The 13,929-nt window shown below is 51.9% G+C and overlaps 2 protein-coding genes across 4 annotated transcripts; one reads left to right on the top strand and one right to left on the bottom strand.

Moving 5' to 3' along the window:
• Nucleotides 1-1,147: 1,147 nt before the first annotated feature.
• Nucleotides 1,148-8,783, bottom strand: LOC310769869 (interleukin-1 receptor antagonist protein-like; the record flags this gene model as incomplete). Of its 3 annotated transcripts, none has more annotated exons than XM_083629729.1 (5): nt 1,148-2,051; nt 3,296-3,420; nt 4,598-4,686; nt 5,088-5,133; nt 8,651-8,783. In XM_083629729.1, the coding sequence occupies 5 exons, from the start codon at nt 8,781-8,783 to the stop codon at nt 1,839-1,841; spliced, it is 606 nt and encodes a 201-aa protein (XP_083485855.1). In that variant the 3' UTR covers nt 1,148-1,838. The 3 variants fall into 3 exon arrangements, with proteins under 3 accessions (XP_083485855.1, XP_083485857.1, XP_083485856.1); XM_083629731.1 differs by lacking the exon at nt 8,651-8,783 and adding an exon at nt 5,858-6,033; XM_083629730.1 differs by lacking the exon at nt 8,651-8,783 and having other exon boundaries at nt 5,088-5,849.
• On the top strand, nt 8,782-12,597 carry TMED4 (transmembrane p24 trafficking protein 4; the record flags this gene model as incomplete). The annotated part of the gene is made up of 5 exons (XM_083629704.1): nt 8,782-8,974; nt 9,105-9,205; nt 9,905-10,030; nt 10,313-10,459; nt 11,314-12,597. 5 exons carry the CDS (start codon nt 8,782-8,784, stop codon nt 11,461-11,463), a joined length of 717 nt encoding a protein of 238 aa, XP_083485830.1. The 3' UTR covers nt 11,464-12,597.
• Between the last annotated feature and the right edge of the window lie 1,332 nt (nt 12,598-13,929).

The following is a 13,929-nucleotide window of genomic DNA, read 5'->3' as shown; positions in this document are numbered from 1 at the left end:
TCTGGAGCCAAAGGCTGGGAGGGCAGGAACAGGTTGCAGCAGAAAGGTTGCCGAGATCCAGGAGAATGGAAAATAGGGTTGCTGTGTTTTCTGGATGAGGAGGGCCTTAGGAAGCCAAGGGGCTGGTAGGACCGAGGTGAAACTGTGCTGCTCCCTTGTTATTTTTGCTGTTGGGTGTTGATGTAATCGTGTAACTGTGTTGGAATGTTGTTCTATTTCTTCTTGTGTTGTTTTATTCCATTATAATGACATTGTTTTCTGCATTGCTTGATTTTGAAATGCACTTTTGGGGTTGTAAGCCGCTTTGAGCATGATGTGTGTAGTAAAGTGGCATACAAGTAAAATTATGAATGAATGGTTAGCCATGCTTCCATTTCTCTGAGCGACACAACACACACAAGAACATTAAAGAACCATCACCAAGCATCACAGATGGATTGTATCCATAATCCACGATAATCAATTTAATGTTGTTTTAAAAGGTCACAAAAGAAGGAAATCAAAGATGTGCATGTGTCATCAACAGGTAAAACGTCATAGCTGCCTGTTTTCAGGTGCCCCAGGAAATATATTTCAGACTCCTGCTGTTGTTGTGAGGTGGGGGCTTCAACTTCCTTGCAGTGTTTCTCTCTTACAGTTGTCCTGCAGTGTGTGTGTGTGTGTGTGTGTGTGTGACCCCCACCCCCCAGCAACTTGTAGATAAATAATACCAGATTCCTTCATTTATATTATTTATTTAATTATTAATAAAATTTGTACAGCACCCTTCATATTGTATTTTTTCCTCTATAAGACTCACTTTTTCCCTCCTAAAAAGTAAGGGGAAATGTGTGTGCGTCTTATGGAGCGAATGCAGGCTGCGCAGCTATCCCAGAAGCCAGAACAGCAAGAGGGATTGCTGCTTTCGCTGCGCAGCGATCCCTCTTGCTGTTCTGGCTTCTGAGATTCAGAATATTTTTTTCCCTTGTTTTCCTCCTCCAAAAACTAGGTGTGTCTTGTGGTCTGGTGCGCCTTATAGAGTGAAAAATACGGTATATATAAACATGTTAAACATAATAAAAACGAGAGCAAAATTTCCAGAGAGGCAGCATCTTTTGGCATCTTAAAAAGACATGCAGAATCTGCTTAGGGCTGTGTCCACAGGTGATCTGTGTGCCCAAACGCTGCTCAGTGGCACAGTTGGGGGTGGGGGTGGGGTCACAAGCCCAGCAGAAGGCCCACCCTTTCATTTTACCTGAGTTCTTCACGTTCTGCTAATTTCTTTTGAAACAAATATTATGTTCAAGCCCTGACGCCCCAGATCTTTTCTCCTTATGAGTCCAGTGGAGGGGAATTTGAAGGCAGAAAATTTGAAGACCCGCACTGACCTCACTGGAGATCTCAGCCATGCCACAGAAACCATGGCTGTGTGGCGCAGTGTGGCTTCAGAAGGGAATGTGCGTGTTCAGGGGGGCAGGATTAGTGCTGGAGACAATCAGCTGGGGGAAGCGGGGCTATTCACACACAGCCTGAGGCTTCGTCCCAGGGGCATCTACTTGGATAATAAGTGCTGGATCTTGTGAGGCAACTTGTTTGCCCTTAATGACCTGCCTGGAGTGGACCCCATGATGGCTGAGAGGGATGTCCGGTGGGCCTCTCCACCCTCGGCCACCTTTACAGCTGCTCCATCCGAAAGCTTCCACTTTTGATGCGTGTGGGAGGGCTAGGATGGCTGAGAGAGGAGGAAAAAAAGAGAGCAGTGGTTTGGGTATCCTCCCAGGTGCCTCAGGAGCCCTCGGTGCGGCTGTGCCAGGCACTTGGGCAGGTCTGGGGGCGGGGGGGCGGGTGCCCCTCAAGGCTCAGCAGGGTTGGAAATAAAAGTCCACCACATGAGAAGGCCCCGGGAGCTGCGTGAGGCCCAGAGGTTCGTTGGCTCTGGAAGAGGTGCACAGGAACCAGCCGGGATGGGCAGCCGACTCAAACCGCCAGGCCCCGTCTTTGTTAGAGGAGAAGAACGTGAAGCGGCTGGACTCCTTCCTGCCACCTTTGGGCAGATCTGTGATGTTGACGGTCTGAGGAGAAGGAGATAAAAGGAAGCGATCTGGTGAGGGAGGGAGGCAGGCAGAGGGAGAAGGAGGCTGACCCCTGTCTGCTTTGGGCTAGCATCCCTCTGACTAGTGAGGGGCAAGAGAGAGTTCCTAAGGAAGACCGATCTTTAGAACATAAGAAGAGCCTGCTGGATCAGGCCCATGTCCCTCATGGCCCAGGATCCTGCTTTCGCACAGGCCAACCAGATGGCCCAATTGAAAGCCTGCAAGCAGGATTCGTGCGCAAGAGCCCTCTCCCATCCCGTGGTTTCCAGCAACTAGTAATTCAGGAGCATTTTTGCCTCCAACTGTGGAGGCAGAGCAGGCCTATCATGGCTAGTAGCCCTTAATAATAATAATAATAATAATAATAATAATAATAATAATAATTTATTATTTATACCCCGCTCGTCTGGCTGAGTTTCCCCAGCCACTCTGGGCGGCTTCCAATCAAGTGTTAAAAACAATACAGCATTAAATATTAAAAACTTCCCTAAACAGGGCTGCCTTCAGATGTCTTTTAAAGAGAAGATAGCTACTTATTTCCTTCACATCTGAAGGGCGTTCAACAGGGCGGGCGCCACTACCGAGAAGGTCCTCTGCCTGGTTCACTGTAACCTCACTTCTCACAATGAGGGAACTGCCAGAAGGCCCTCAGCGCTGGATCTCAGTGTCCGGGCTGAACGATGGGGGTGGAGATGCTCCTTCAGGTATACTGGACTGAGGCCATTTAGGGCTTTGAAGGTCAACACCAACACTTTGAATTGTGCTCGGAAACGTACTGGAAACCAATGCAGATCTCTCAGGACCGGTGTTATGTGGTCCCAGCGGCCACTCCCAGTCACCAGTCTAGCTGCCGCAATGGCCCTCTCCTCCATGTAAAGTAGGCATCCCCAAACTCCGCCCTCCAGGTGTCTTGGGACTACAATTCCCATCATCCCTGACCACTGGTCCTGTTAGCTAGGGATGATGGGAGTTGTAGTCCCAAAACATCTGGAGGGCCGAATTTGGGAATGCCTGATGTAAAGGCATGGACTTGTCAGGTAGCGGCTACCCAGACTCTTTCCAAGGCCAGTCTGCCGCTGAAGGGTAGAGTCCTTCCTGCTCCTGCCACCCATCCCTGGCTCTCTGCTCTTAAGCTGGCATGTAGCAGGAGGAGGATTTATGGTGAGGCTTCCTGCCCCCTCTGCGAGCACATCCTACGGGGATGCCAAACTGCCTCTCCTCACCTCAAGCTGCAACGCAGGCCAGGCACCAGAGGAGCAGGCCAGGCATCTCTTCCCATCCTGAATGCTCAAGATGATGGAGAACTTCTCGTGGTCAAAGGCCCGGTTGTGAATCCAGTAGATCTTCTCTAGGGATGGGAAAGAGTAGGTGAGAGAGTCTGTTGGTGTCCTGCGGGGAATCCCAGTAGAGAGGCTGGAGGTGTGAGGGCATTCCCAGGGGTCATACTGATGGGTGATGTCAGGGTTAGGGGCTCAGTAGCAGAGGAGGGACACGGGTGGCGCTGTGGGTTAAACCACAAAGCCTAGGACTGGCCAATCAGAAGGTCAGCGGTTCGAATCCCCGCGACGGGGTGAGCTCCCGTTGCTCGGTCCCTGCTCCTGCCAACTTAGCAATTCGAAAGCACGTCAAAGTGCAAGTAGATCAATAGGTACCACTCCGGCGGGAAGGTAAACGGCATTTCCATGCGCTGCTCTGGTTTGCCAGAAGCGGCTTAGTCCTGCTGGCCACATGACCCGGAAGCTGTACGCCGGCTCCCTCGGCCAATAAAGCAAGATGAGCGCCGCAACCCCAGAGTCGTCCGCGACTGGACCTAATGGTCAGGGGTCCCTTTACCTTTATGCAGCCAGAGGATGAGGGCGTGTTCTACCCTTGCCTCTTTTGCTGACCTGGAGGGAGGTGGGGGGGACGACCTTCAAGCTCAGGATGTTGGTGGCCTTGCATACACAACCTGCCTCTAGCTTAGAGGGCCACAACCAGGGAAAAGAAGGGTGTCCAGCTTCCTTTCCTGGCGACTGATGCCAAGACACGGGAGCCCATAAGAGAAATCCAGAGCTGATGATCGAGGTAGAAGTTGGAGCGGCAGAAGCGGTAAAGAGGCAGAAGAAGAGTGTGAGAATGAGCAGGAGAAAGTCTGCAGGAGAGGGAAGCAATGGTGGAGGCAGGAGCACACAGTGGTGCACACATGGGCGCGCACACACACAAACATGTTCAGTGCCGGGCAGGCAATTGAGGGCAGCACCAACGCAGAAGGAAAAGAACAGGCTGTGCTGATGGAAGGAGAAATTTGCATGCCTCCCTTTGAGATATCATAGAATATAAAGGGACCCCACTGATTCAAGCCCTTGCAATGCAGGAATCACAGTTATGTTCCAGGCTCCCCAAGTGGTCCAACCCCAGGTCCTATCTGTCCGGTGGGAAGGGGTGCATTGGTTGTGTCCACAATATGGGTCATATCCATCCCATGAGGAATAGTTCTTCTCCCACCAGCCTGTAAGCTTCAGGAAAGCAAAAGTCTGCAGACTCACCTTCCAGGGCAGAATCGGGCCCTTGCAGGTATCCAGCTACCAGCTCATTGTTCTGGAGGTAGAGGGACTTCTGGTTGACATCCCAGATTCTGAAAACAAACAAGGCTGCCTTTACAAGAAAAATCTTTCCCTTTTCTCTCACCTGCCACAAAACTGTTAGTATAATCCTCAGCATTATCCAGATCTTTAGGTGTGCATGCATGCACAGAGGACCGAGCTGCCTCAGAATTGACCAATCAGCATGGACACCTCATTGCCCATACCTGGCTCTACAGGCACAGCGTGCCATTTACAAAACCTGCCAAGACTGGCAATGCCAAAGATCCTGGCCAGGGCGATGCTTGTCCCTTTCTAGGCAGAGTGGCAGCGGTTCATCACCCCCAGCAACTCCTCTCCCCTTTAACTCATCAGGCTTGCCTCCCCAACCCCTTGTGCAGCACCCACTCTGCCATGGAAACCACCTGAACACAACTGGGCCCAGGGCACTTACCTGGACCTGAAGACGGCTGCCTGGGCAAAGACCTTCTTCTCCCCATCTGGACAGAGAACAGAAAGGAGGAAGAGGAGGATGTGACTCCCAGGGTATTTGTGAGACTCCATTCTAAATCAGGCATTACCTGGTAGCTCTGCTTGACCAGTGAGGCTGATCCCTTTTTATAGATCCCTTGAAACCACTGGGTGGGAATGTACATGATTGCTAGACACTGTAATTAATTCTGTGGTCAGGTATCAGGATTTCCAGCAGCTCTTTTGCATGTTGCAATTCATGTCGCAACTTTGGACGCTGAAACTAAAGTTCCCTAAAATGACAGCTGAAGCTCCTTCCTCTTGCTACGTGCAAAGGGAAGGAAAGAGTAACACATAAACAGAGTGACAAGAAACCCTGACGCATTTTTAAATTATGCCCATAGCAGGGAATAGAGATACTCCAAATGCTTCACTCTTCAAAAGAAAGCAAAGACTCAATTCCTCAATAAGAGCTGCAGCCAGCAACCCCATCTGAGCAGAGCATTATCTCAAATCTCAAAGCAACAGCTGGTCTCTCTTTGTTTAAAATAGGCTCACCAGCGGTCCCAGTTTCTGCACTCGGCTACCCAACCACCCTGTTCCGGCATTTCCGCTTACAGAATGAACCAATTCACCACAAGGCGAGCGTGAGAAGCTGTTGGTCTTGCTCCCTTGACTTGGTGTCTTGCAAATGACCAAAGTTAAAAAAGAGGCAACGCTTGAGTACACTTGAGTACACACGCTATACTGTACCAGCAAAGTTGGAGGGTTCTTGCGTCTGCTGGTCACACATGGTTTCAATCCTGGTGCCTGGGTGGCCTTGTGGGCCTCACCCCAGCTATTTATGGAGCACTTTTAGGAGGCGTGGCCAGGCTTGGGATGGTGTCGACAGAAAAGTGTAATCATGAAATATGCAAGAGATAATTGCATCTTGAAGGGACACGGGTGGCGCTGTGGGTTAAACCACAGAGCCTAGGGCTTGCCAATCAGAAGGTTGGCGGTTCGAATCCCCGCAACGGGGTGAGCTCCTGTTGTTCGGTCCCTGCTCCTGCCAACCTAGCAGTTCAAAAGCACGTCAAAGTACAAGTAGATCAATAGGTACTGCTCTGGTGGGAAGGTAAACAGCGTTTCTGTGCGCTGCTCTGGTTTGCCAGAAGCAGCTTAGTCATGCTGGCCACATGACCCGGAAGCTGTACGCCGGCTCCCTTGGCCAATAAAGCAAGATGAGCGCTGCAACCCCAGAGTCGGTCACGACTGGACCTAATGGTCAGGGGTCCCCTTTACCTTTACTTAATTGCATCTCGAGACAAAGCTCTCTGGAGTCATTCCCCAAACCTTGAGTGGTCTTTTGCAGTGTTAGGAACGGCTGCTCAATTATGGATCTTCTCAATTTTGCACCCCTTCAGCTCCGCAACCTTTATGGGGGGAATTGCCCAGATCACCTAAATCCAGCAGTGGAGGAGTTGCCTGCTGTTCATGGTAGAGTTTGATGAGGCTGTTTTAGGGAGAAAGGGGGTATTCTGTCTCTGCTCTGAACTGCTCTGCTATTTTTATCTGTGTCTCCTTCCATGCTTGCAAGAAATCTTCCTTCAGCATCTCCCAGTGTGATGGTTGTTCCTTGCTCTGTGTATGGTTGTAGGGGTGCTAGTGAGAGCTGAGTGTTTTTGGGACATAATAAGATATTATAGAGACCAATAAGATATTATAGACAAATGCCTAAAGGGCTGTCACACGAAAGATGGAGCAAACCTGTTCTGGAGGGTGGGACTCGAACCAATGGATTCAAGTTACAAGAAAGGAAATTCCAACTAAGAATTAGGAAGAACTTTCTGACAGTAAGAGCTATCAGTGGAACGTTTGTGGACTTTCCTTCCTGCAGAGGTTGGTCATTTGTTATGGATTTGTTTGTAGCAGAGGTTGGTCATTTGTTATGGATGCTTTAGTTGAGATTCCTGCATTGCACAATTCTGATTCTGAACTTGGGGTCCTTGGGAGGAACCAGCAGCTTCATATGGGCTTGTTTACAGCATCATGCTCTGTTGGCACTTTTTGTGTACATCCATCTGTGACTGGCTGTGTGTGGTGGGCAGTGTGCATTGACTGGGTGACTAAGGACACAGTGTGCATCACTGAGTCCCCTCTGCCAGGCTTGGACTCTCTGGCAGTACTAGACCACTTCCAAAATACAGCTATTTTTTAAGCTTTCTGTAGTTTGATATATAAACGACTGAAGCAAAGTATGTTTACCCAGGACAGCTTGTCTCATGTGAAGAGGAAGCTGCTATTCTGAGAAAAAAGGAACTTCAGATTGGCTTACGTTGAAAGGGTACATGATGCTTACTCATACACCAGAATCGTGTAGGAAATGGTCTCCTATGGACACAAGCTGAGGTATGAGGAAATGAGATCATTTCCAATAAGACTTGTCCGTATTTAGGAACGCATGGCTGCAAGATGTTGTGCAACGCATGTCCAGCCCCCATAAAAAAATTATGCACGCCTGTGGTCACTTTTGCTGTGTGTCACCAGCTGAACACGATCCAGCCGTGGTTATGCTAATCGTGTTAACAGAAACGGAGGCTTTTAGATAACAGGAAGCAACTGGTCCTACTCAATTCCACATTGCTCTGGCCGCATCTGGAGCACACCTTCTGAGTGCCACGTTTCAAGAGCCTGCTGGGCCCACTGCAGCATGTAATAATAATAATAATAACAATAATAATAATAATTTTTATTTATACCCCGCCCTCCCCAGCCAAGGCCGGGCTCAGGGCGGCTAACAGGCAATAATACAATAGTGTAGAGGAGGGCAGCCAGGATAGTGAGGGGGGGGGGTGGCTAGAAAACCAGGCGGAATGGTTGGAAGGAGCCAGCTTCGCCTTAATCTGGAGAATCAAAGAATTGTAGAGCTGGAACGCATTCCAAGGGCTACCTGGCTCAACCTCCTGCAATGCAGGAAAAACTGCCGGAGAAGCCGATTCAACGGAAGGCACCCCAGCGGTCTTCAAATGCCGGAATATATGCGTGCCTGGTGGGGAATGTGTGTTCCCCGCCCCCACTCCCCCCCAAAAAAATTTAAATATTCTGGGATTCAATGTTATTTTTTCTGCTAGTAAATGATCAGTAAACTCCAAAGCAGCTGCTGGCATCTGCCTCGCACTGGGCGGCTGCGCCTCTCGCTCAGTCCTGCCCAGGCGGAAGGGCAGCAGGAGGAAATGCCGGACCGGATGAATAGCTGTCAACTTTCCCCATTTTTTAAGGGAAATTCCCTGATTCCGAATAGGATTCCTCGCAAGAAAAGGGAAAAGTTGACAGCTATGACCAGATGGCCGTTTAGTTCTCCCATCCTAGAAGCCTCAGTCCTTCTCCTCCTCCCTGCAGGGGTTAAAAGGGCCCCGAGGAGGCTCCTCCCCAGCCTTGGGGTTGGGCTCGATGACCACGCGGGAACCCTTCCTCCTTGCGGCCTCTTCCGCTCGGGCTTCCGGGAAGGGCAAGCCTCCCCAGGCTTTCTGCGCACGCGCAGCCTCCTCCGTCGGGCCAAGTCACCTGACCGGCGCTGTTTCCCCCTCAGCGCATGCGCAGCACACGGCGCTGTTTCCACTTCCGGCGGGTGGCGGCGGTGGGGAGGGAAGCCTCGGCGCATGCGCGGCAGTTGACAGCGTCGGCCAGCGTCGGCCATGGCAGGCGGGTGTCGCTCGGGGGATCCCGCGGCCTTCTCGGCCCGGCCGCCGGGGTGGCGGCTCGTGGCGTCGGCGGCGCTGCTGGTGCTGCTGGCGGCGGGCCGCGGGGCGCAGGCGCTCTACTTCCACATCGGGGAGACGGAGAAGCGCTGCTTCATCGAGGAGATCCCTGACGAGACCATGGTTATCGGTGCGCATGCGCGAGGAGGGGAGAGAGGGGCGGGGGCGGGGGAGAGCGCGGGGGGTGCGCGCGCACCGGCTCACCTGTCCCCTGTCCCCTGTTGACGGTGGCGCGCCTGTTCCTCCCCTCCGCTCCGCAGGGAACTACCGGACGCAGCTGTGGGACAAACAGTCCGAGGCCTTCCTGCCCTCCACGCCGGGCCTGGGCATGTTCGTGGAGGTCAAGGATCCCTATGGGAAGGTGAGCAGGTGGAGGAGGGGGGGGGAGCGGGAGCTGCTGCTTCTTCTTGGCCTGACAGCAGCAGCCAAGGGGGCGCTGAGCAAGGAGACCCTGCCCGCCACCCTCTCCTCCCTAGGGCCTTTCAATAGTTTGGGGGGCGGGGTGTATGTGTGCAGGGAGGCAACATGCCTGTTGCTTCCTCACCTCTGCATCAGGGGTGAGGGAGAGGATTTAAAGCCCCCGAAAGAACCAGGCGACTCCTTGGTGGGGGTGAAGATGGTCTGGGGTCGTCACCCCTGGCAAAAGTTCCAATCAGATATCATAAAAGGTAAAGGGACCCCCCTGACCGTTAGGCCCAGTCACAGATGACTCTGGGGTTGCGGCGCTCATCTTGCTTTATTGGCCGAGGAAGCCGGCGTACAGCTTCCGGGTCATGTGGCCAGCATGACTAAGCCTCTTCTGGCGAACCAGAGCAGCACGCGGAAACGCCGTTTACCTTCCCGCCGGAGCGGTGCCTATTTATCTACTTGCACTTTGACGTGCTTTCAAACTGCTAAGTTGGCAGGAGCAAGGACCGAGCAACAGGAGCTCACCCCGTCGCGGGGATTCGAACCACCGACCTTCTGATTGCCCTAGACTCTGTTAGCAGAAATGGAAGCAGCAGGTGAGATACACCCACACCCCTTCCTGCCTGACTTTGCTGCTGCTTGATGGTTTCAGATGGTCCTCTCCAGGCAGTACGGCTCTGAAGGCCGCTTCACCTTCACTTCACACACCCCAGGAGAGCACCAGATCTGCCTCCACTCCAACTCCACCCGCATGGCCCTTTTTGCAGGCGGGAAACTGGTAAGCAGGCTTCTCTGTGCCCTTTCCCTCTGTCCACCTTGCTCCAGCCGAGATGGTGGGGGCTGCTCTTCCAGTGCTCTGCCCTCACGAACTGGACCCCACCTCACCCTGGTTATTGCTTGTGTAAGGCAAGAGAGAAGCTGGTGTAGAAGGCCAGAGCTCTTTCTACATTTGCTGAGCAACTGATTGGAAGGGAGGAGGAAAAAGCCCTGATGAGACAGGGGTGGGGAGTGGGTTGAACTGCAGTGGTGGCTCTTGAATTGGTTTGTGTGTTGTGTTCAGCGGGTGCACTTGGATATCCAAGTCGGGGAGCACGCCAACAATTACCCAGAGATCGCAGCCAAGGACAAACTGACGGAACTGCAGCTAAGAGCCAGGCAGCTCTTGGACCAGGTGGAGCAGATCCAGAAGGAGCAGAACTACCAAAGAGTAAGTAACGGATTTCTTTCTTTCTTTTTTTTACCATAATGCCATTCAGGAGGAGGAGCGGGATCTTGAATGGCATTATAGGGGAGGAATCTACCCTGTCCATGGTTTGTGAGGAACTTGTCAGACCTCAATGTTTGAATGGTTCCTACGCGGGTGGCGCTGTGGGTTAAACCACAGAGTCTAGGACTTGCTGATCAGAAGGTCGGCAGTTCGAATCCCCACGATGGGGTGAGCTCCCGTTGCTCGGTCCCTGCTCCTGCCAACCTAGCAGTTCGAAAGCACAAAGTGCAAGTAGATAAATAGGTACCGCTCCGGCGGGAAGGTAAATGCCATTTCCGTGCACTGCTCTGGTTTGCCAGAAGCGGCTTAGTCATGCTGGCCACATGACCCAGAAGCTATACGTCGGCTCCCTCGGCCAGTAAAGCGAGATGAGCGCCGCAACCCCAGAGTTGGCCACGACTGGACCTAATGGTCAGGGGTCCCTTTACCTTTACCTAATCACTAACACCGTACTTAAGGAGCATCATCTTGAAAGGGTTTGCTGATCTGAAAGTTCAGAGAAGCACTTGCCAAATCCTAGGAACTTCTTTGGGAGGGGGGCATTCAAGCTGCTTTGGTGCAGGCCGACTGGAATTAGGGTGGCATTTGTTGTGGGTTTACAGGTGGTATACCTGCAATAGAACAAGATTGGCAGGAGTTGTTCAGAGGGGGGTAGTATTGGAAAGGTCCTGCAAGGTCCATCTGCAAGAGGGACCCACCTGCGTAGATGGAGAAGTTGGGTTGTATGGGTCTAGTGTGGGGAAGGGGAGAGGGAAGTACCTTCTCTGACTCTCACCACCATGTTCACTTTCCAGTACCGAGAGGAGAGATTCCGCATGACCAGCGAGAGCACCAACCAGCGGGTGCTGTGGTGGTCCATTGCCCAGACCATCATCCTCATCCTCACTGGCATTTGGCAGATGAGGCACCTCAAGAGCTTCTTTGAGGCTAAAAAATTGGTGTAGCCCTTCTGACAGCACAGGCACCGTTGTTTTTCCGGTTCCACTGAGCACTTCTTGACCCTCCTGGATTTGGCACAACTGAAAGGACAGATGGAAGCACAGCATGTGAAACATCTTTGGACCAGCATTTGCATACTTCCTCTTCCCTGACGAAGGGGGTGCCCTGCCCACAGAAGTCTCTCACGTGCCACCCCGTTCTTTGCTTTGCTGTGTTGCAGCAGCTGGAAAAGCCTCTGTGGGCAGTGCCCTTGTGCAGATCCAAAGGAAGAGAAAATTGCTTTCTAAGAGACTGAGTAGGCTCTTTTTTTAAAAAGTGCTTTCCTGTTTCTGGATCCCGATTGGTGGGAGTGACTTCTGGGTTGTTCTGTTCTGGTGGTTCCATGTTGTTCTTTGCTCTTAACACATGAGGTTTGTGGTGGCAGCCCTTGTAGTGGAGAACAGCCTGGAAGAGGAAATGGGAGGGGTGGAATAACATTTATACTAAAGCTGGGTTTTTTTCTTGCTGGGGGTGGGGTGGGGGTGGCCTGATACCTAGTGGAACTTGGGGCAGGGGCTACTTAGGACAACAGCAATGGTTGCCTACAGGGTTCTGGCAGCATCTCTTCTTGTAACCCTCCCCAGTTTCCAGCAGAGGAGCTAGATAACCACTGTGAACAAGAGGTTAGCAAAACTTTAGGCTCCAGGTGTTTTTCAAGTGCTAGCACAGATGGGATCTCTAGACTTCTGCAAATGAGCCTAGCTTAAGGATACCCAAAGGTAGCATCTTTTAATTGCACAGAGAGGAGTTTTCACTTGGATGAGTTGGGTGTTTTTGTTTTTTTATACGGCCCTGCTATGCCTCTAATGTGGATGGCAGGAAGCTTGCTAGGAGACAGCATTAAGTGAGTTGCCGTTTATGTACCATGGAGCTCCTTAACAGCCTTTCTTGAGTTTGGAAAGAGAGGCCTCTACCTATGCAAAAGTATGCCTGATGATTTGTGGGTGACAGCAGAGCCGGAGCATGGAATGGTGGAGAATTTGAAATGCAGTTATCTCCCCCTCCTCTTCCCTGTGTTTTATTTCCTGCCCACTACGGTAAATTCTTAATAATGTTCCTTGTTACAGTTCTGGAGTGAAATAAAATTTCCTGCGAAAGGCTTTCTCCTCCTTGTGTTATTGATTTGGGGTTTGGGTGGGGGTACGGGGACAAGGGGTCTGAGCTCAAGAGGAAAATATAATTGGCTCTGGGACTAGGCTCCTCCTGCAAGCTTCTTCTTCGGAAAGGAACCCCCCACAACCAGCAGCTTCAAAGTTTTTTTTTGTGTGGGGAAGGAGTAAGGTGGGCCAGGCTCTCTAGAGAAGGCTCTGATGCTTTCAGGTTCCTCTGGGCCATTAAGGCAGTGCCTGGCATGAAGAAGAAGAGTTTGCATTTGATATCCCGCTTTATCACTACCCAAAGGAGTCTCAAAGCGGCTAACATTCTCCTTTCCCTTCCTCCCCCACAACAAACACTCTGTGAGGTGAGTGGGGCTGAGAGACTTCAGAGAAGTGTGAGTGGCCCAAGGTCACCCAGCAGCTGCATGTGGAGGAGCGGAGACACGAACCCGCTTCACCAGGTTAGGAGTCTACCGCTCTTAACCACTACACCACACTGGCTCTCACTGGCATGCGAAGGATCATAGAGCATGATGACAGATTGCTTAAATGCAGGTGAGAAAGGCCCAGTTTCCCATTCCCAGTGGCCAAGCAGATGCAACAGACTTCAGCCAACCTATTTCTGGGGTGATGGGATCGGTTCCTTGGTAGCTGCTCTAAACCCAAATAGGGTTGGCGAGTCGAACCAGATTTGGGCTTGTTGTTGTTGTTTAGTTGTTTAGTCGTGTCCACCTCTTCGTGACCCCCTGGACCAGAGCACGCCAGGCACTCCTGTCTTCCACTGCCTCCCGCAGTTCGGTCAAACTCATGTTCGTAGCTTCGAGAACACTGTCAACCATCTCGTCCTCTGTCGTCCCCTTCTCCTTGTGCCCTCCATCTTTCCCAACATCAGGGTCTTTTCCAGGGAGTCTTCTCTTCTCATGAGGTGGCCAAAGTCTTGGATCCTCAGCTTCAGGATCTGTCCTTCCAGTGAGCACTCAGGGATGATTTCCCTAAGAATAGATAGGTTTGATCTTCTTGCAGTCCATGGGACTCTCAAGAGTCTCCTCCAGCACCATAATTCAAAAGGATTTGGGCTAATAAAGACCAATTTCGGCTTGATTGCCCTGCACCTCTCTGCCCCTTCACTCCCGGGACCCAGAGGAGGCTGCTCGCTTGGCCAACAGTCCCCCCGTCTAGGCTATGGAGCAGGTCGCCAGTACTGAAAGGCCTCCCGGCAAGGAGTTCCGCCGGTGCGCGCTAAGCCAGGGAGCCAGCCAGTCGCGTTTGGCTCCGAGACTCCACGCTGCAATACCAGCAAGCTCCGCTCGAGCTGCCAAGGCCTGCAGGGGGCGC

The sequence above is a fragment of the Podarcis filfolensis genome, assembly GCF_964270895.1.
Source record: "Podarcis filfolensis genome assembly, chromosome: 8".
Lineage (NCBI taxonomy): Eukaryota > Metazoa > Chordata > Lepidosauria > Squamata > Lacertidae > Podarcis > Podarcis filfolensis.
The sequence above is the reverse complement of the archived record's forward strand: the minus strand, read 5'-3'. Positions and strand labels throughout refer to the sequence as shown.